Below are 22,737 nucleotides of genomic sequence, written 5' to 3'. Positions count from 1 at the left end.
CCTCTCGTTAGTACTGACTCTGCCACCTATGGGCTTGGATTGTTTCTCTGGGTCTCAGTTACTCCATCTGGGGTCAGCGAGTGTCCTGCTGGATGGCCGTCACGCAGATGGTGGGAGGGGTGCGGGACCCTCACTAAGCACCTGGCACACAGCAGGCAGTGTTTGCTTTCATGACGGAGCACTCCCATTGCCATTACAATCACCAGTTAGTATGGAACACTTGCTGTGTTCCATCACAACAGCCAGTATTTACCCTGGCTCACAAACAGCTGGATTTGGGGAGGGGCTGCTTAATCTGATCACCTTCTGAGTTACAGTGACTAAATGAGGGACCATGGGGGAGCACGCAGACCTCACTATTATCACATTTGTAATATTATTTTAAAAAAACAAGCTGGGCTCACAAGCTTTGTGAGGTTCTCAGGACAACAAACACCATGAGCAAAGAAGGACAAAGGCAGAGCTGACGAACAGGATGCAAAGGCCCCTGAGCTGGTGCCTGGAAGAATCCCCAAGTGCCCAAGGCAGAAGACAGCCACACGCCTGCACCAGACAGTTTGGCCCCTACACGTCCCAAAGAGCTCAGAACACAGCTTGTTCTACAGTTGATGGCATCGGGCTAACCAGATTTTAGGTGCGATCAGTGTGACTTATCTGGTCTGTGCTCCACTTTCAAGTAAAACGCTCCAGACTTCTAGGCCCCAAGCCAGGCTCTTGCGGGACACAGACTCTGCAGCCTGAAGGGACTTGGGTTTTAAGCTTCAGCAAAGCTGCATCCTCAGAGATGGATGCCTCTGCCATCCAAAGCTGGTCCTCCTGGCTCTCAGCTTTGGGGATCATGTGGTAGCCCACCGATGCAGTACTGCAGATGGCAAGGCCCTTCAGACACAGAACAGGCCTAACTCAGCATATCTGCTGACTCCTTGGCTGGGCTCTCCAAGTCTCCTGACCCAATCCCCACCCCTTCCCAGCTTCAGCTGCTGTTCCTACCATGCTCTGGTATTCTAAATAAATGTTCTGCAGCTCTTATAGCTGCGTGTCTTCTTGATTTTGAAGAAGCAATACATCAGGAAGAAATGTCCTTCCTCCCTGCAACTAATTCTGAGACACCATTGCAAACACAGCGTAACCATCACCTCTTCCAGGAAGCCCGTCAAGAATGCTAAGGGCCTGAGTCTCCTCTGCTTTCAAGGTGACAAGAGAGCCCTCCTGTTTCACACAAGACTCTGGGGTGGGAGACAAAGGATTTGATGTCAGCTGCACACAAGCAGCGTGAGCTCGATGTCTGTGCCGGTCCTCTGGCTCCCTAAGCTGCATGCACACATTAGGGAAACAGCACCTCCTGCATGAGCTTGTGCCACACCTGAGGAACTGGAAGCTTAGGGAATAAAACCTTTTATATTGGAGCGCCTCGCCTTCTGCCCATGGAGGGAGAGCAGTTCTTGTCTCCCAAGTCTACCCAATACCCTTAAAGAGACAGTCTAGAACAACTGGGCAGTTAGAGTCCCAACTTACAGAGCAATCAGAAACATGACAGACTATGCAGAATCCTACCCTCCCTCCCAACAAAGTCTCCTCAGTCTACCCTGCCTAGTTCAATGTCTGCTTTGGAAATTACATATCTGTGGTATACACCCATAACCCACAGCACTGGAGAGCTGAGGCAGGAGTTTAAGACCAGACTTGGCTACGGCAGCCATAGCAAAAGCCTGTCTTACAAAGAAATGAATAAGGCTAGAGAGATGGCTCAGTGGTTAGGACCTCTTCCAGAAGATCTGAGTTCTATTCCCAGCACCCATCCGAAGGTAGCACACAACTGCCTGTAACTCCAGCACCAGGGGATCTGACGCCCTCTTCTGGCTTCCTTGGGCACTTCACACACATGAATGTAAACACACAAATTTCAAAGATTTTTAAAAAGAAATAAATTATGCACTCACTGTAATTATTTATTTAGTTGATTGGTTGAGCCTGGGTTCCCTGTGATGTTAAAAACTCTTTTACACAAGCCTGCCAGTAACATAGTAGGTAGTCAAAAGAGCATACTAGTGAATGAATAATGAATGAGTTGAGTGAATAATGCAAAGAATTATGATAGGCATGGATTGGAGGCAGTCAAAATATGATAACAGTAATTGGCCGATAATCCAGACACTATACACTGGTTTTAACATGGGCTATTTTAACTTTATGAATACAATATGTGGGACAAATTCATTTTGTCTGGGTGTGTGTGTGTGTGTGTGTGTGTGTGTGTGTGTGTTTTGAAAAAGAAAAAGGGTCTCATGTAGCTCAGGTTAGTCTTAAACTTGCCATGTGGCCAAGAACAACCCCAAACTCATGATCCTCCTACCTCTACCTCCTGAATGCTGGTATTACTACTCCTGGCTGGAAGGAAATTGATGAACTCATTTTTACCTATAGGGAAATTAAGGCACAAAGCAGTTAAGATAAAGGCACCCAGCTAATAAGTATCAAGGGTCATTTGAACTGACCTGGCTGTGGCCAGCCTTATTTAACTCACTGAAGAACTGCTAGCAGCATCTAAACACCTATGGGAGGGGATGGAACAGGGGCAGAGAGTAGAAGGAAGGAAGACTTGCTGTTTTCAGATTTTCAGAGGTGGAGGCAGTAGCCTCTAAGTGGTCATCATCTCCTCCCCATGTGACTCAGCTCATGAGCTCACACAGACTGAGCACACAGCTGGGTCCGACAGGGACTTCCCACCTCCTTATCTGGCCCACATTGGGAGGGGAACAGGGGTGGATGGCTGTTTGGACTTGGGAACAGCCTGCAATGCAAATCTGACCTTTCTCTGACACAGAGAACTGGAGTGAGACCAACTTCAGAAGACTCTATATTTGCTTCACTTCACAGTCCCAACAGCCACCCCTTTGACCCTACTCAGGACCCTAAACACACCACAGACAAGCTCTTTCTTCTTGAGCCCTCTGGAGCACCACCCACTCAGCGTAGCCAAGGCTGCCCAGAAACAAGCCTCAGAAGTTGTTGAAATTGCAAGCACAACTCTCAGGTGGGAAATTCTGCAGGATCTCTCACAGCTTTGCCTAAGTAGGCTGCCCTCCTGTTCACACAACAGAAATGCTTGTCTGCACTGAAATTATGACTAAACTACAAGGTCTTCAAAACTGTTTTTAAAGATGATTTTTATTTTATGTATATGACACACGTGATCAGATGCCCATAGAGGCCAGAAGAGGGTGTTGGAGCCTGTACTGGCTGGTTTTGTGTGTCAACTTGACACAAACTAGGGTCATCAGAGAAGAAGGAGCCCTAGTTGATGAAATGCCTCCATGAGATCTAGCTGTAAGGCATTTTCTCATTTAGTGATCAATGGTGGAGGGCCCAGCCCATGGTAGGTGGTGCCATCCCTGAGCTGGTGGTCCTGGGTTCTATAAGAAAGCAGGTCGAACAAGCCAGAGGAAGCAAGCCAGTAAGCAGCTCCCCTCCATGGTCTCTGCATCAGCTCCTGCTTCCAGGATCCTGTCCTGTTTGAGTTCCTGTCCTGACTTCTTCAGTGATGAACAGCAATGCTGAAGTGTAAGCCAGAGAAACCCTTTCCTCCACAATTTGCCTTTTGGTCATGGTGCTTCATCACAGCAATAGAAACCCTAAGACAGAGTCCCTGGAGCTGGAGTTACAGACAGTTGTGAACCCTCGGTTGTGGGAGCTAGGAACTGAACTGGGGTCCTCTCACAAGAGCATCAAGCACTCTTATACTAAACCATCTGTCTATCCCATTAAAAATATTTTCAAAACAGTACTCTATAAAGAATAGTCCACATAAACTGAAATTCCTCCAGAGGTTTCTACTGTTGACAACTTAGTGTATATTTATCAAGCTTTTCATACATACTTTTTTCCTAAAAATGAGATGTTTTTATATCTTACACATGTATATCTTATGTAACTTATATATGTACTGGTCTGAAATTGATTTTCCTAACAATCTGTTGAAGGTATCCTTTTATCTTTTTATACCAATTTTCATTAAACCTAAATGAATCTTATCTACTTACTTTTTTTCCTATAAGACAGACTCTTATGTAGCCCAAACTGGCCTTGAACTCACTATGTAGTTGAGAATGACCTTGCATGTCTGCTCCCCCTGTCCCCATCTGAGTGCTAGGGTTTCAGGTGTACACCACCATACCACATTAAAGAGTGCTGGGGATAGAACCCAGGCCTTCATGCGTTCTTGTCAAGTACTCTACCAACTGAGCTACATTCCTGGCCTGAAACTCATTTATTAAGACCATAGTGTTTCAATTCAAGATGTAGAATCACTTACAGATGACAGATTCCTTTTTGAAGGACATTTTGGTTGAGGACATCCCATCCCTGTGAGCACTTCTCCCCCACACCAACTGTGTTTGGGGATAATTAGCCATGTTACAGAGTGGTGGAGATCTTCAATTTTCCATGTAATTCTTTCCCTATAGTATTAAGACATAAGAGCCTTATGCTTGGCCTGATGTAAAAGCATCACACTCTATGTGGTTAGGGGTTGACCATGGCAGAGGACATCCACAGCAGCCCAAGACACCCCCCATAGAAGAGTAGGTCTGTTTTCTTCTATAGAAGCAGCATACACCTGCCAGGGCCTATACCTACCCCTGCAGCACCTGTCCATCAGTTCCTCTCCTTGTCTGCTGCTCAGGATGGCCTCTTCTGTCTCCTGTGTGCATCAGCCACACAGAACATGCACGAAGCAGCAAAAGAATGATCAGCTTGTGGACAACAGAATGCTCAGCTTGTGGCTAGGATCTCCAGCAAAGCACTCAGAGACTGTAGAAGACACTGTCCCACAGCTGCCTCCTCAGACAGAGGCAGTGGAGGCCTCCCCGACAGCCTCAGCTTCCTGTTTAGTCCTGTTCTTTTTCCCAGCAGGTTGCTGGGAAGGAGGGCAGTTGCGAAGCACAGCCCAGCTTTAATTTGCTTTTCCTTAATAATAAGCATGCCACAGAGCTCTTGTCAATCTTCTGCACGGATTCTCAGAAGGCAGAGGCTGCTGGGATGCCTGCCTCTGCCTACCTTGTGTAGACTTCTCCATTCTGCCCCAGGGCCAACTGAAGGAAAGGGCTACATTTCTTGGAGCTCAGTCCTCCAAGCTGGCCTAGCCCAGCAGGACTTCCCAGGAGGCAGAGTCTCTAGAAACTGCCTCAGAATTCTCAGAAGGCTTGTACTCTCCCCAGGGGTACATGCTTAGTCATGCAAGCATGAGGTCTTGAGTTCAATTCCCAGAACCTATCTTTAAAAAAAAAAAAAAGCCAGGCATAGTGTTTTGCACCTTGTAATCCCAGCACTGGGAAAGCAGAAAGAGATGAATCCCTAGCTCACTAGCCAGCCAAGCTTACTTGGTGAGTTCCAGGCCAGCGAGAAACCCTGTCTCAAAACACACACAGTCCCCCAAATCTTGGCATCTCTAGCATGTCCATTAACTTAACAGGCAGACAGCAGCAGAAATCAGGGTATAGAGGGAACAAAGCCACGCCCATGCAAGCCTTTCCTCTATGACATGTGACCGACCAGGCTGGGGTAGGAGAGGCCTGAGCAGGATGCTTGGAACTGGTCACACTTTCCCCTCCCACTCAGTTCTGGTCTGTCTCTCAGGGATGGTATGCTTGTTGTCCTGTGGGGAAAACGAAACGTCTGTCAAAGCTCTGTCAGGGTGTAACATTCGGCCTTCCCCAGCATCCAACAGGAGCAACAGGCAAGATGACTTCAAACTGGGGAAGCCATTGGTTCCGCATGCTACCTTCACCCATTGCCTCCAGTCAAAAGGACGACATCAACACTGGACACTCTTGAACAAAGAGATTACTGAGGCATTCAAATTTCTACTTCCTGTATGGCTTTGGTGAAATGGTGAAATCCATCCACCCATGGCCTCAGACTATTGGCTAGTACCTTGGAGTTTGCTAGCTAGCTTCAAACTGGGTGTGTTTGTGGGGAAACAAACAGACTCGCTCTTATGTCACCTAGGGAGGTGAAGCCTGGAATGTAGCCAATGCAGGCATGCTAAATCGTGTAGCTGCAGGATGTGTTTTAATCAGAGAACATAGCCTTTCAAAATGGTGGCTTAGTTAAGTAGGCCAGACTCCTCTATGAAGAAAAGCTTCTCAGTAATGCATAATAGCTTGTCTTTTCCAGCTCCCAACTGCCACTTCCCCCTAATCCCCTATCCAACAGAAGCACAATGGTCAGCCTGCTCACTGGCCCGCAGAGGGGCCTGGCCAAAGGCTCAACACAAAAGCCCCTTACAAAGATGTCTGGCTGAATCTGCATCAGCTGAGGCACTCAGGTGAAATTATATGCCTAGGGTATTCCCCCTCTCACATCTGAATGTAAAAACAGACCAGTGTCTTACATAGACTGTGAAATTTCTAGACAGACATATAGTGTTACTGTCTGGAACTTTCCATGAACCTCCTCGGGTTACCATACATATTAATATGAACACCACATTTAAAGAAAGGAAAATATGTTGTGCCTGGTGATTGCTTTTAAATGAATTCATCTGGGAATTTTAAATTCAAAATTTTAGCCCTGTTTATGGCATATGAAGGTTTGAACGGGTTGTGACTTTTGCTCTTTGGGATGGGGAATCCCTTCTAAGGACAGTTTCTGTAGTGTGAAGTGTTAGGTTAGAGTCACCTGTAAAAATCATTAAGTTGTGGAATTATGGGATGGGATGGTGTGACACTACATGTCTGCTGTGTTCCTTCAGAGACAATCTGGCATTCACAGCATTCTGTTCAGAAACTTCACAGTCCTATAAAGATAGCCAGCCCTTGAGGGCTGGAGAGATGGCTCAGAGGTTAAGAACACATTGTTCTTGCAGAGGGCTGAAGTTTGTTTCCCAGCATCTACATGGTGGCTCATAACTGTCTGTAATTCTAGTTCCAAGGGATCTGACACTCTCTTCTGGTGGGCAACATTCATGCATGTGGTGTATTTACACACATGCAGACAAAACTAAATTAAATTAAAAGAAAAGATACTGGTTGAGAGCCAGGTATGATGCACACCTATAATCCAAGCACTTGGGAGGCAGAGGCAGAAGGATCATTTCAAGTTCAAAGCCAGCCAGGGCTACATAGTGAAACCTTGTCTATATATATATATATATATATACAGAGAGAGAGAGAGAGGAGGAAGGGGGAGAGAGAAAGAAAGAAAGAGGAAGGACCTACAGGAGGTCTCAGCAGGTAAAGGTGCTTGCTACCAATACTTAATGACCTGAGTTCAATCCCAGGACTTACATGATGGAAAGAGAACTGATTTGCACAAGTTCTTCTCTGACCTCCATGCACATGGGCACACACATTTGCATGTACACACACACACACACACACACACACACACACACACACACACACACACTAAATGAATAAATAAATGTAATCATGCACCAGAACCTGGCTTAATGTGTACCATGGTGAGCCAGGGTTGGGTGGGGTTGAATGAAAAGTGCTGTGGGCATTGGAAACTAGATGCCATTTTCTTGACACTTGATAATGCCACTGTGACACTAGCCAGGCCCTAGTGTGAAGTAGACACACTACCTCTGTCACATGCCGTCCCTTCAAGGGAGCTTGTAAAGGTTCCAGTCTGTGTTCTAAAGCCCTGTGAGACTAATAGGGAGCAGGAAGAGGAGCCAGGCTCTGGCCAGTGGAGCACCCAACCTCAGATCTCCCTTCTGCCAATCAAAGTGACATCTATTCTCACAGAGAAACTCAGTTCCCTCACCTCCCAGGACCTAAGGGAAAAAATGTGATGAGCCCCCACCTCTGCCATGTCTATGTGGCTCCCCTCTAGTGTCCTGCCTCCTGGAGGCTGTCTACCACCCAAAGGGGTTCAGATTATGTACCACACAAGTGCCATGTTTATGTCCCCTGTCACCCGATAAACAAGTGCCATGTGGGCTTTTCCCAACTGAGGAACCAAGCTGGGCCATACACAGATACACAAGTCCAGGCACACCCAAGAAAGCCAGCACAAGTCACAAGTACCCAGCACAAGGATACAGGCAGCTGTTCTCTGGTCTAGGGTACACTCTTAGCAACTTTGAGGTCTTGTGTTTTACCCACCCATAGCTTTTAGAATCACTATCCCCTCAACAGTACTCAAGGGCTGGGAAGGATCAGCGGTGTTCAAGGCTCTATTTTGATTAGGGATGCCCCATGTAACATGTGTACATGGGCCTCTTATAGTCTGGGCAGCATCCTGAGGGCATCCTGGAGTCATGAGGATCAGTGAGAAATAAGGCCTAAGGCCTTCTTTCTGATTGACAGCCCTGTGAATTCTGTTGCCCTCCCCTTTCTACTCAGGCAGCTTCCTTCCAGGCTCTGTCTCCTTTGAGTCTCAAGCATAGCCTTCACTCAGGAATTGTCTAATGTTTTCCTTCTAGGAAGGTTGCCCATGGTGTGCCAAGACTGGCTGGTTTGAGCTCTCTGGTTGATTTGAGTTCTCTCTCTCTCTCTCTCTCTCTCTCTCTCTCTCTCTCTCTCTCTCTGCATTTCTGTTTTAAAAGCTGGCCCTGGGCCCAGGACATGACTCAGGCAGTAAACCATTTGTCTTATATACATGAGGACCTGAGTTCTAAATGCTTGGTGTGATGGCCACATTTATAGTCCTAGCACCAGGAAGCCATGTAGAAATGGGAGGTTTGCTGTCCAACTAATCTAGCCTAATTGGTGAGCTCTAGGCCAGTGGGAGAGTGGGAGACCCTGCCTCACAGTAGATGGACAGTGGGAGGCCCTGCCTCACAGTAGATGGACAGTGAGAGACCCTGCCTCACAGTAGGTGGACAGTGGGAGGACCTGCCTCACAGTAGGTGGACAGTGGGAGACCCTGTCTCATAGTAGGTGGACAGTAAGAGACCCTGCCTCACAGTAGGTGGACAGTGGAGACCTGCCTCACAGTAGGTGCACAGTGGGAGACCCTGCCTCACAGTAGGTGGACAGTGGGAGGACCTGCCTCACAGTAGGTGGACAGTGAGAGACCCTGCCTCACAGTAGGTGGACAGTGGGAGGACCTGCCTCACAGTAGGTGGACAGTGGGAGACCTGTCATAGTAGGTGGACAGTAAGAGACCCTGCCTCACAGTAGGTGGACAGTGGGAGGACCTGCCTCACAGTAGGTGCACAGTGGGAGACCCTGTCTCACAGTAGGTGGACAGTGTTCATGAGGATGATTGACATCCAAGGTTGTCCTCCGCCTTCCACATACATATACACATGAATATAATGAAAAGGAAGCAAAGCCGGCCTCCCTACCTTCCAGGCTTTAATAGCCCCACCTTTGTCTCATGGGCCCATTTCTCTGTCCCTTCAGAACCAAGAGAAGGTATGAAGCATGAGCTGATAAGTAGGAAACTGAGGTGTCCGATTCGTAGAGCAGAGATAAGCTCATGCTTTTGGCTCTGTAGCCAGGCCCCCTCCAGTTCACAGCAGAACCCATTCTATATTTGCAAGCCTCTCTTGAAAGGTAGTAACTACTGTCACACAGCCAACCAGCTCCCCAGCCTGTGGTAAATGTCTACCGATTCTCCACATTTGAGCACTATGCCAAAACAAGCAGAAAAGAAACAAAAAGAAAGTTCTGACTCCAACCAAAACACCACCACCTTCCTGGTAATCCACCAGTTCAGCAGTGAGGTCAAGAGTGGGCACAAATCCTGGATGCCTTCGCCAGGGGTGTGGGAGGCATCTGGGCAAAGAGACTGTCCTGCTGTCCTCACAAGGAAGTGCATTGTCTCCAACAACCGCATCCACGTGCAGAAAATTCTTCTCTGGCCCTGAGGTTTGATCAGCAACTCCCACTGGGTTCTCCCTGACTTGAGTACACATCATATCCCTGCCAACTTTAGGACTTCATAATCCTACAAAATCCAGCACACCTTTGGGCTAAGCCACAGGCAAACTATGAAGTTATGGGGACCAGAGCCTGACGCCAGGGATGACAGGCAGCCTTCTTTACCTTTAGGCTACTGACTCACAAACCACCTAGCCAGAGCTGGGGTTATATAAGGCATGGGCTATCCCATGGGATCTGGGTATTCTATCAGCTGGGACACAGGGTCCATTACCAAAGGATCTTATATATACCTCACACTTGTTCTCCTTTTGACTTAGAGGCACAAATCAGAGCTGGATTCAACAGCCCTTGTTTCTGACCTAGGTATCTGAAGTTGTAGCCTTCTCTCAGACTGCCTGGCCCTGTCAGAGATGGAACCCATTGGCAGTGAGAAGGCTGGAGATGAGTGGGGAGTCTGCCCCTGCCCCCCATGACCTGAAGTCTAGGTCTGCAGGCTGCACTATACAGAGGTGCATTACTTCAGGGCATGAAAGGAGAGAGACAGTGACTTACATGGTTCCTCTTGCCTTCTTCATCCCCTACAGATGTAATGACTGTCTCAGAAAAGACCATCTGTCCGGTCTGGTTATTGGTGATCTACAGACAAACACAGGTGTAATAAAAATGAAACAAGGAAATCTGGGAAAAAATCTACAGCCTTTGTTTGGTTTTCACTTTCTGGAATGGGAGTCAACAGGATGCCCACTCCCCCTTCTAAATTCTGATCACGGCACTGCCAGTGGACAGAGTTCCTGGGGCTATTCAGAATCCCATCACCAGGTCACTGTGCAGAGGGAACAAGGTGATAGAGGACAGCCCAAAGGGTGGTGCCTGCCACCTAGGAAGCACTCGACACCAGCTATTTTTATCACTCTTGGGGCTCATCACTTGGCACTCAGTGTCGAGATTCTTTTGACAAAATTCCATTCTGACCAGCGTCATGGCAGAGGCCTATAATCACAGCACTTGGGCTGTGGAGGCAGAAGGATCAGGAGTTCAAGGTCATCCTTAGCTATACAACAAGTTGGGGGACAGACTGGGCTACAGGAGACTGTCTTAAAAAAAAAAAATCCAGTCTGTGCACCTAGCCAAACAAATGTCTCCGTTAAGAGGTGAGAAGGCGAAGGCTCTGGCCACTCCCCCCAGCTCCTCATTCTATAGAACTACTCATCTCACGAGAGAGCCCTGAAGCACAAAGGAAGCCTACCCCCATGCCAGCTTGTGGCCTGCCCTGATTCTGTGCTGAGGGTAGGTACCGCAAGCCACACCCAGCAAGGAATCAGGGCCACTCCTGCCTCCTCCAAGGCTGGGACTAAAGATGGTTCTGGCCCAGGACCAGAAGAGCTGTGTTCTCGGAGCCTGGGCTCAGCAGCCGGCAACCGCCCAGTCATTTCTCTTCCCTGATTCAGTGTTCTTATTTTGACATCTTTAGGGGCGGTGCCAGCTGTACTATCTCAAGAGTCTGCGGCCAGAACCAAGAGGAATGTGGCCCACTCTGTAGACAGGGTCAGCTTCTACTTCCCAGGCTGCAAGGGTCACTCTCCGCCATCCTGCTCTGCTTTGCTCCCCCAAGGCCCTCAAGTCGTCCACCTCGGTCACTCTATAGCCAAGGCCTTAAAACTCCTGATGCTTCTGTCTTTGCCTCCCAAGTGCTGGCATGAAAGGTGTACTCCACCACACCCATCCCTCCTTAAAGTGAGGTGTGTCACTAAAGAGTTGCTCCTACTGGGATAGTGAAGACTCGTCTACCATAAGGTCTCTTCTGCAAGCCTGACAGAGGCACACACAGAAACCTAAGAGGCGAGGTCCCCTTCCCACCTGTGAAGAAGCCTCAGCTTCCTACACTGCCTAATCAGCACAGAAGCCACTTGGTGCCTGATCCGCACCTCTCCTCTTTGAACAGCGCCCTCCCTTCCGCTGGTTTATAACCTGCTTTCTACAGCTCTCACTTACATCAGTGGCTCTGTATCACGCGTGACAACAAGCCCCTCTCTCTCCAGTGGGACTGCCCTGTGGGAAGGAGACATGGCTGCATCCCAGCCCTTACCTTGTGGATTTCTTCGTGCATATGGACGGTGTTATTCCCGACCCTGGTCTCCGTGTTGCTCTCGTTGTGATAGTTGGCAGGTAAACTTGATAGGTTCGCCGCGGAGGATGTTCTAGCAGCTGCTTCTTCGGCCTCCATCTATCAAATTGAATAAGTTTCCTTCAGTTGTAGCTGAGGGGGAAACAAAGGGCCTCCTTCTCTTTCCCTCTTCTGTAGGTGCAACGATTGGTGACAGGGACAGGCCACTGAGTAGCCAACTAGACATGAGTTCCCAATGTTTTCCCTGGCCTTCGAATCTCACAGCCTCCAAGGGCAAACGTGCCTGTCAAGCAAGCCTAGAGACCTGAGTTTGATCCCTGGAAGCCATGTTGGATATGGTGGCTCTAAACTGTCATCCCAGCACTGCCACAAGGCTGTGGGAGGCAGAGACGGGAGAATCAGCCGGGAGCCACAGAGCAGCCTTGGAGAGAGACTCTGCCCCAGCAAGGTGGAAGGAAGAAGTGATTTGTGAAAATGTGTTCCCTGACCCACCACACATTTACCATGACGCGCGCGCGCGTGCGCGCGCGACACACACACACACAACACACAACACACACATACACACGCATGCATCCATGCTCTCCCCTCAGACGGTCCCCTCACTTCTGGTTTTTAGTCTGCATTCTATTGGTCTTATTCACATTTGTGGCTTTGCATCACCCATGCTAATCTTTTTTTTTTTTCTTTTAATATCACAACCTCCTAGGAGTTGTACGTTAATATCTCTATTTTTCTTTTTCTTTCTTTTTTTGTTTTGGTTTGTTTTGTTTTTTGAGACAGGGTTCCTCTGTGTAGCTTTGGGCCTTTCTGGAATTCACTCTGTAGCCAGGTTGGCCTCGAACTCACAGAGATCCACCTGCTTCTGTCTCCCAAGTGCTGGGACTAAAGGCATAAGCCACCAATTGCCCAGCCCTATTTTTCAAATAGAGATACTGAGGCTCACAGAGTCTAGAGGAATTCCCAAGATGCCCAGTGTAGGCAGGAGTTGAAATTTGAGCATGTTACCTTCCAGGCCTGGTGGCCTAGCCCAGAGGTCACTTGAATTAAATTCATACAGACAGACAGCGGCCCTTGGTCTCTCTCTGCCACAGAAATGTGCTCAGTCTTCGAAGCCTCTGTTTAATGTCTCCAGTGAGTGCGTGACAGGTGAGAAGCATCCCTCTCTCGTGACTGTGTAAGGACAGTGGCTGGCATCCCAGCCCTTACCTTGTGGATTTCTTCGTGCATATGGACGGTGTTATTCCCGACCTGGTCTCCGTGTTGCTCTCGTTGTGATAGTTGGCAGGTAAACTTGACAGGTTGGCTGCAGAGGATGTTCTAGCAGCTGCTTCTTCGGCCTCCATCTATCAAATTGAATAAGTTTCCTTCAGTTGTAGCTGAGGGGGAAACAAAGGGCCTCCTTCTCTTTCCCTCTTCTGTAGGTGCAACGATTGGTGACAGGGACAGGCCACTGAATAGCCAACTAGACATGAGTTCCCAATGTTTTCCCTGGCCTTCGAATCTCACAGCCTCCAAGGGCAAACGTGCCTGTCAAGCAAGCCTAGAGACCTGAGTTTGATCCCTGGAAGCCATGTTGGATATGGTGGCTCTAAACTGTCATCCCAGCACTGCCACAAGGTTGTGGGAGGCAGAGACGGGAGAATCAGCCGGGAGCCCACAGAGCAGCCTCGGAGGGAGACTCTGCCCCAGCAAGGTGGAAGGAGAGGAAGTGATTTGTGAAAATGTGTTCCCTGACCCACCGCACATTTACCATGGTGCGCGCGCGTGCGCGCGCACACACACACACACATGCACCCATGCTCTCCCCTCAGACGGTCCCCTCACTTCTGGTTTTTAGTCTGCATTCTATTGGTCTTATTCACATTTGTGGCTTTGCATCACCCATGCTAATCTTTTTTTTTTTTTCTTTTAATATCACAACCTCCTAGGAGTTGTAGTTAATACTCTATTTTTCTTTTTCTTTCTTTTTTTGTTTTTTTTTGTTTTGTTTTTCGAGACAGGGTTCCTCTGTGTAGCTTTGGTGCCTTTCCTGGAATTCACTCTGTAGCCCAGGCTGTCCTCGAAACTCACAGAGATCCACAGAGTTCAACAGCCTCGCATATACATAGTTCCCATGGTAAATGTGCGGTTGGTCAGGGAACACATTTTCACAAGTGCTACTAAGCCACCAATTGCCCAGCCCTATTTTTCAAATAGAGATACTGAGGCTCACAGAGTCTAGAGGAATTCCCATGATGCCCAGTGTAGGCAGAAGTTGAAATTTGAGCATGTTACCTTCCCCAGGCCCTGGTGGCCTAGCCCAGAGGTCACTTGAATTAAATTTCTATACAGACAGACAGCAGCACCTTGGTCTCTCTCTGGCCACAGAAATGTGCTCAGTCTTTGGAAGCCTCAAGTGTTAATGTCTTCAGTGAGTGCGTGACAGGCTGGGGGAGAAGACAAGTGTGTGGGCTCCAGCGGGATTGAACCCCAAGTGGCCAAGGCCTTTTCAGGGCCTCGCCTTTACTCTTTTCCTCCTCCTACATCTCTAGCCCTGCTGAGTGGGCAGGTGACAGATGACCATCCACAGCTCCACAGACACAAGGCAGGCCAGGTCATGGACTATAGAGCCTATCGGATGCTGTCTCTAGGAATTTCAAATCCAGTGAAGGTCCTGGCTGAGGAGCTGGGAGATCAATCAACACTACAATCTGGGCTGTTTTGATTCTGGAAAACAAATCCTCAAAAAGTATTTTCCTATAGAAACAATCACGTTCTCTATCTCTACTCCTTTCCTCTCCCTCTCCCTATTCTTTCTTTTTCTTTCTTTCTTTCTTTCTTTCTTTCTTTCTTTCTTCTCTCTCTCTCTCTCTCTTCTCTCTTTCTTTCTTCCTCCCTTCCTCCCTTCCTTCCTTCCTTCCTTCCTTCCTTGCTTCCTCAAACCTACCATGTACCCGAGGCTGACTTTGAACTCCCTGCCTCCACCTCCTGAGTGCCTCCACAAGCCACAACACCTGCTCTCGTTCCCTCAAATACTATAGCACCCTTTTCTCACTGCCACCCCCAGCCAGAAGGCCAAGCTGGTGAAAACCAAGCACACTGAACTAGAAGAGATCTGCCGTGCGCACACAGTTCATGCCGCGGTCTTCGGTGCCTGCCTCTGTCACACTGTCGTGCTGACACTCTGAAGGAGGAACACTGCTGCCTTGTGGGGCTGTCACTGCTTCCTTGTAAAATCTTAGCCTTACTCATGTGTATGGCCACTACACCTGGCACTGTGCACATTCCCAGCAACCCCTTTGGGGAAGGTATTCACTCTCCTGTCAGAGGCAAAGAAAACAAGCCCAACAGAGGTCATCACACCAACTGGCAAATGGGAATGTTTGGATTCAAATTTAGGTCTTTCTGATTTTAAATAGTGTGCCTTTCCTAAACAGTCCAAGATTCCTTCCTCCCCTGTGACTTACACATTTATGGAGAGAGTCTCACACAAACCAGTTTAAAGATGGCTGTGGCCCTTCTCATGTGATGGTGTCTACCAGCAACTCAAGGGTCCAGAGAAGAAAGGAAGGAGGTTTCAGGAGAAGGAGGAGGAGGCAGGACTGGGCTGGTCCCAAAGGGTGAGAGGATTTGGATAGATTTGGACAGAGAGGTTGAGAATGTTACAGAAGCAAAGCTGTAACACCCCGGACAAGCAAGCATGGCATGCTGGGAGCTGGAGCAGAGGGACCCGGCTGGGCACAGGGGGAAACTGAGTAAGAGGTCAACAGACACATCTAAAGAGCATCTACAATACAGATGCTCACCTGTTTTTCAACCAGAGACACCGAGGTCATTCAAAATCTTAAATAAATAAATAAGCAAGCAAACAAACAAATAAATACTTAGGACCCTCCCTAGATGTGCCAAATTGTCGCAGGATTCTACATGTCAGCAAGTTTTTTGATAAAGAGGAAGATTCTCTTCTCCTTCCCCTGCCCTCAGTTAAGAACCCCTGCCCCAGGCAACTGGGAGCTACAGCAGGTTCTAAACTAGTTAGGAAATAATGGGACCAGGGTAGTAAGAGACTGGAGTCAGGGAACTGGTGCCAGAATCAAGTCTGGAAGAAGGAGCCATCTGGGGGCAAAGGCTTCATGTCAAGTCTAGAAGGACCAAGATGAGCACTGAATCAGACAACCAGCTGCCCCCCCTCCCCGCATTGTCACAGAGCAGCGTGGGGGTACGGGCCAGTGTTTGGAGTCAGACAAGGTAAGATCAATCCCCAGCTTTACCCCACAAATAACCACATCATCTTGGGCAAGACTCCAGGCCCGTCGAAAGCACAGCTTGGACACCTGTACTGTGAGGATGCTCTCCACTTTGTCCAGTGGGTATGAGAATTAAGGAACTCCCAGTCTGAGCATCGCTATGGCACCTGTTGCAGGGTTAACAGGCCAGGCGCCATGAGCCGCTCTCCTTGCAGCTTCCTGTAAGGAAGCGGTTGGTGAAGAAGCCAGCTTGGAAGAAGTGGGAGGGGCAGGCAGCCAACCGTGAGCGTCTGAAAAGCTCCCATTATAACTAAGTGGAGAAGAAAGAAGAGAAACCAGGACTAGAGACAGGAGGGATGGGCAGGAAATGACATAGTTTTAAAGAGAGCCAGGGACCTGGCTTATTTAGCAAAGAGTAAGGCTTAGCTGGGAACAAGGAAAGCAAGGTACTGGAGAGGGTGTGTCCAGACAAAGACTGTCCTAATGTTTTCTAAATTCCACTGGAATTGGACTTGTACAGTTTGGCTTTCAGATAGCTGGCAAATCCCCAAATCTCCAGGCTACCGCTGGCCAAGCAGTCTCTCAAACCCTGGTCCCTCTCTGCCAGTGGCTGTATCGAGGCAATGAGCTAAGGACTGTTTAATGAAACCATAAACTAGAAGTACAGTTTACCACGGAATCTTTAACCACAGTGATTACCGCCACCAGCCAGAGAAACGGAAGCCTGAAGCAATAGTTGCTTCACAGCCGAAGAATGTGAACATGGTTAAAAATGGCATTCACAGCCCATCAAAATGCACGTCTATTAAAAGAGCACAGTAGGAAAATGGAACAGATAAACCCAGGCTTGGTATTGGGGCTCTTCCTAGGACTCAGTGGCATGATAAGGTCCCTCTAAAATATACCAGGTACAGGCTGGGGAGATGGCATGTGAGTAAAGGCACTTGCCACCAAACCTGAAGATCAGAGTTCAATCCCCAGGCCCCACATGGCAGAAAGAGAAAGTCAATTCCCTAAATTGTTCTCTGACCTTCACATATACACAGGGGACAGGCACTTATACACACACATAAAACAAATTAATCCATAGAATAAAACATCTCAAATACAGCAGTTATAGATGTGACAATGGAGGGGGGGGGGATGAAATGACTTTGTCCTTAACATACACTTTTTTTTTTTTTTTTTCCTGAGATAGGGTTTCTCTGTGTAGCTTTGGTGCCTATCCTGGAACTAGCTCTGTAGACCAGGCTGGCCTCAAACTCACAGAGATCTGCCTGGCTCTGCCTCCCTAGCGCTGGGATTAAACGCATGTGCCACCACTGCCCGGCTAACATACACTTCTTAATGACACGGAGTAAGAATACAGGAACATCTTAGATTGAAGCCACAGGAGGATTTGCTTTTTCTAAAGATAATCCTAGAAAATCAGTCACTTTGTCCCTCAAGGGACATCAACAGCTTGAGGCAGCTGGAAAAAATAAAAAGCCAGGAAGTTACTTGAAAGCAGATTCATAATGCAACTATGTAAACATCAACTGCCTGTGGCTGGGTTCTCCCTCATCCCCTTGGGTAGCAGCTGCCCCGTGTTTATGACATTTAAGGGGCTTTCTGGAAGTTTCTTTTAAAAAAAATGCTGGGCTGGTGAGATGCCTCAGAGGGCAAAGGTGCTTGCTCTGCCAGCCTGATACCCTAAGTTCAATCCCTGGAACCCACACAACCACACATGCACTGTGACACACATGCACACAACATAATCATGCATACATAAACTAATAATAAATAAAAATAAAAGTTACTTTTAAAAAGCCAATAGCCACAATCTATTAAAAATCATACACTGCTTTAAGACTGCTTTTAATACCTTACATTTTCCTTTTCTCTTCCTTCCCACCCCACTCCAGAGCTGGGGGTCAAAATCAGAGCCTGGAGCATGCTAGGCTCTGCCTCTGAGCGACAGTGCCAGGCCCAGACATTTCAAAGATGGGCTCCACTGAGAATCCATCAAATGTTGGTAAGTTTGCTGTTATTCATGCCACTACTGTTTGCTTTCTTTGTTCTTTTTGGGTTTTGTAACAGAGGGTCTCAGAGTGTAGCCCAGGTTGGCTTTGATTTCACTATGTAGCCTAAGCTGGCCTCAAACCCGTGATCTTCCTGCCTCAGTCTCCCAAGGACTGGGACTGCTGGTGTGTACCACAAAGCCTGGTCACATTACCAGTTTTTCCATGACAAAAGAGATAGCCATTATTTCCTGAGTCCCAACAATCCCCCCTAATCCTCACGATGACTTGGTGAGGAAGATACTTGGTTTATATTTACCTGCTTTCCTTACACCAATATTTGACCAGGTAATTTGCTTTCTAGAATCTTCTATTTGACCTAGAGGTGGGTATTTTCTCCGCTTCAGACCTGGATCCTATCACTAATAAATAGCAGTGCTGGGAACTGAATGAGAGAAAGTTGGTCTCCACTATCTAGTATTCTGCCATGAGAGCATTCAGGTTCTTCTATCCTGTCTCCACAGCCCACGAGGACACTCTAGGGAGAAGACCACTGACTTGGGTTGATGCGATGATCAGGGTCTTGGGTTTTACAATCAATCTGCACAACTCAAGCAGAGATATGTCAGGAAGGGAGAGGGTGGAGCCATGATAAAAAGCCTGTTTTGAACCTTCTGAACTGTGGTGGGCATTTCCCAGTGAGCTAAAACATGGAAGTAACCTGGTCTGTGTTCCTGGGAATCTGTGCAGAAGGAAGAAGTGTGCAGTGTCCTACAGCCCGGGGAAGGACTCTGCTTTGAGCCGAGTGGTCAGGAGCTCCGTGCAATCTGTGGTTACAGAGCTGGGGGATGCTGGAGTCCAGCTGACTCCCTCACCCTTCGGTCACTTTTTATGCCAACTGACTCATCAGCTCAGAAAGGCCCCAGGTCTTGGGACCCAGGCCTGTCCGTCGATATTCATACATGGCTGTCCACGTCACTGCCTCCCAATCCAGCATTCCCTGCAAAGCCCGTCAGGAGGGGGAAATATACCCAAACTACACAAGGTTGAAGCGACAGCAACCTATCCCAGCAGACAAGGGCCAGTATTTAAGACTGCTCAAGGGGTTACCATGATAGAGACAGTGGAGAGCCCCAACCCACTCGTTTGGTTCACTGAAATGGCTGGTTCCACTCCAATCCAGTCTGTCCCCAAGTGTCAAGGGCAGCTAGCCACACACTGACCAAGAAGGTCCAGGAAGCTTTCAACACGGTTGGGGCCCATCTTAGAGGACAGAGCAGGGTGCCATCCTAAGTGTTGGCACCTGAAGATGAGAAACCAAAGTCTGCCTTTCATCTGTCAGGTGAGAGGCATTGTATCTAATTCTCACAGGAAACTGAGGTTCAGGATGCTAAGTGATTGACCATCCACCTATTGTTGAGGAGCAGAGAATCTGAAACTTGGGCTTCAAAACAGACTAGGTGTAGGTGAAGTGGGGTTGCCTCTAGCATCCTCATCCCCTACCTTCTGACTGACCATCACTGCGGCATGGACTTAGGAATTTCTTCAGCCTTCCTTTTCCGCCCCTTAGCAGACTGCCAGCAGAGCTCAACACTCTTTTTTCCCTCGACTGGCATTCTGACTGTGTCTTGGGGAAGATGGTACAGGCTTGACACCCAAGGGACATGTTAGAACTTGGAGCTCCCTGCAGCTGCCTCAGCCTCTGCAAAGCCACTGAGCTGGGACACCAGAGTGGCTCCTACCTCAGCTCAGCTCCCCCGGTGGAAGAAAGCCAGCTACATACTCAAAGACATCTGCAACACGGTGGCCCCAGCTCCCCGGGAAGGATTCAGCTAAGACTCCCTCCATGAACAGGGTTGGATCCAGACCTTTTTAGCAGGCAGGTAGAACCAGCTGAAAGTAAAGATCGCCCAGCGCTGCACTCGGGGGGCACTCCACGTCCTTTCCAGCTCTACACAAAGCCAGGTCTTTGGCCAGTGCTGCGACCATCGCTGGAGACGCTGCCTCCCCCAGGGCCCACTCCCTACTTATCCTGCTACTTTCCGAGCCAGGAGCCCTCGGGGTGCACCCACCTCCTCCACGGCGCTGCGCAGTTTGTGCTGCGTGTCTTCCATCAGCTCCTCCACCTCTCGGAACATCTCATTGAGCGTAGCTTCCTCCTGCGGGTAGCTGAGAGCCGGGCCCGGCTCCCCTGGAGCCCAAGTCGCCGTCGGGGCCGGAGCCGGGGCGGTGGGGACAGCCGTTGCCAGCAGTAGACACAACAAAATGCCCCTGAGTCGCTGCATGTTTGCTCGGCGCTGGCCGCCGCCTGTGTGTCCCGGAACGCTATCAGAGACTGCAGGACCACCCCTCTTGCCCGCCCCGCCCCGCCGCTCAGTCCGCCCCCAGATGGAGTGAGACCCAGCCTCCTCCCAGCCGCAGCCCCTGCGGAGGACAGTGGCGCTCGCAATCTGCTCCAGCCTGGATGCCCTCTTGCACCCCTCCAATTCTAGTACCTAGGGGAAGCTCTGATTGCCACGATGAAGGTTCCTCCTGAATCAAGGAACCAAGGTCTCCTATGCTAACAGCAGACCCTCTCCCCCGACCCCAACCCCCCACCCCAGAGCAGGATCACCCTAGCTGGGCTACGGGTTCGAGTCCAGTCCCTTCCTTTACTAGTTTACAGTGGAACTCTACTGCTGAGAGTCCTTGGTCCCCGACTCAGGCCCCAGCCTCTCCCAGCCCCCAGGAGCTCGGCAGAGTCCAGATCATCCTCTTCTCCTCGTGATCCAAATACATGAAGCCCCCATCTCTACCTAGGGGAGACCTAGCTGGGCTATCCCCACAACAATGACTACCGAGCACCCACCTCGAAAGGACAAAGCTGAGCCGTAGGCTGGATCTGCTCACACCTGGCCGCGGGCTGCCACAGAGCAGCCGGAGAAGAATTAGTACAGCTCGGGGCTGGGATGCAGCGCCGGTACCCAGTGAGCCTGCAGCCTGCTCACCTCCCACCCCAACCCACTACGCCTCTGCCCCGCAGGAGGGGCGGTCGCACAGCCAATCGCTCTCTCTGCCGCTCGCAACCTCAAGCGAGCCTCTCTAAGTCCTGGGAGGCCCACTCTGCGGGGATCCATCCTCTTCCAGGAAGCCCCCGCCTCCACGATAACCCAGGCTTCTGCTATCTCTGACAATCTTCTTGAATTTTACCTTGTTGGCTCTCAGCCCGCTTCTGCCGTGGTTGCGTTCCTAAAGGATGGACTCCCAGCCCCTCAGCCATCACAGGCTGGTCTAGACGGTCTCCAGCCAGGAAAATCCACTTTTGGCCCTGAGAATGGGTCAACAGAATGTCAGCAAGCCCCTAGAGGGCGACATAGCAGACTGGCTAGGACCAACACCGCCAGCCCAAGTCTGGCCAAACTAGCGTGATTCTGTGTAGACTATAGCTGTATGTGCGTGTTCTACTTAATACGCACGAGGCACGAAGAGGGGTCGGGGCGCAGAAATAGGCTGTGTCACTATCTCAATGAGATTTCAACCTTGTCTATTGGCAGCTCTCTCCTCCATGCCTAGAAAAGGAGGGACTTAAAAGATGCGTTTTCAAAAACTTCCCCCACTTCTTTGATTATCTAGTCCTGATTCTACCCCTTTGCTCTTCCCCTCTCTCGAGGCACCTCCTGACCCTCCCCCTCTCTTCCCTGTGCTGGCTAGTTTTTGTCGAGTTGACACAAACTAGAGTCACCCAGGAAAAGAGAACCCCAAGTTGAGAAATTGCCTCATTGGATTGGCCTGTGGGTATATCTATGTGGCATTTTCTTAATTGCTAATTGATGTGGGAGGTCCCAGGCACTGTGGGTGATGCCAAGCCTGGGCAGGTGGACCTAGACTGTATAAGAAAAGTGACTGGGCAAGCCAGAGGAGAAAAAGCCAGCAAACTGACTTCCTCTAGCTCTGCTTCAGTTCTTGACTCCAGATTCAGGCCTTTAGCTCCTGCCCTGGCTTCCAGTGACGATGGGGTATAAACCCTTTCCTCCCAAAGTTGCTTTTCGTCATGATCTTTATCACAGCAATAGAGAGCCAAAGAGAAGACGCCCCATTTCTCCTCTGGGGTGGCTAGCTCCCTCTGCTCCCAGGTCACCGACTGGCTGGAATCTCTTTGCCAGTCCCTCCCCCATCTACCCACCAGGAACCAGGAGCTCCTTTGTACCTGCAGGGCCTCAGGCCTACACACTTGGTCCCTGGAAAATGAAGGGGCGGTGGTTATATCAATAGCTGCTGGTACACCAGTACAGTGGTGTGGTCAGTGAGCAAGCATTATGTTCCGAATGCAGGAATTTACTCACTGAATACTCAGCAGCCTTTTGAAGTTGGTGCTGCTAATTTTGGTCATTAAAAGCCGAAGGGCTGTGCTTTCTCATAAGGGGGATCTCAATTTTGTGACCATCATTCTTTGCAGAACTGTTTTGTAGATATAGAGTTGTCATTAAACAAAACTATCACAAAAGGAAAAGAGACTATACACAACTTAATTATAAGTTCTCAACCTGCTTCCCTCTGAGCCA

The 22,737-nt window shown here is 49.2% G+C and overlaps 1 protein-coding gene across 3 annotated transcripts in view; it reads right to left on the bottom strand.

Moving 5' to 3' along the window:
- Window positions 1-21,499, bottom strand: part of Dkk3 (dickkopf WNT signaling pathway inhibitor 3) — a 40,827-nt gene extending 19,328 nt beyond the window's left edge. The window contains exons 1-5 of one of the 3 annotated variants that reach the window (XM_028875845.2): window positions 21,386-21,402; window positions 21,045-21,098; window positions 20,269-20,504; window positions 11,929-12,066; window positions 10,395-10,478 (exon numbers count right to left, since the gene is read on the bottom strand). In XM_028875845.2, the coding sequence (XP_028731678.1) occupies window positions 10,395-10,478; window positions 11,929-12,066; window positions 20,269-20,481 (435 nt within the window). In that variant the 5' untranslated portion in view covers window positions 20,482-20,504; window positions 21,045-21,098; window positions 21,386-21,402. Of the gene's footprint in view, window positions 1-10,394; window positions 10,479-11,928; window positions 12,067-20,268; window positions 20,505-21,044; window positions 21,259-21,385 lie in introns of those variants that run through there. The other 2 variants (XM_028875843.2, XM_037211472.1) reach the window with 2 other exon arrangements.
- Between the last annotated feature and the right edge of the window lie 1,238 nt (window positions 21,500-22,737).

Source organism: Peromyscus leucopus, chromosome 1 (assembly GCF_004664715.2).
Source record: "Peromyscus leucopus breed LL Stock chromosome 1, UCI_PerLeu_2.1, whole genome shotgun sequence".
Lineage (NCBI taxonomy): Eukaryota > Metazoa > Chordata > Mammalia > Rodentia > Cricetidae > Peromyscus > Peromyscus leucopus.
Note: the sequence above shows the minus strand (reverse complement) of the source record. Positions and strands in the feature narration are given on the sequence as shown.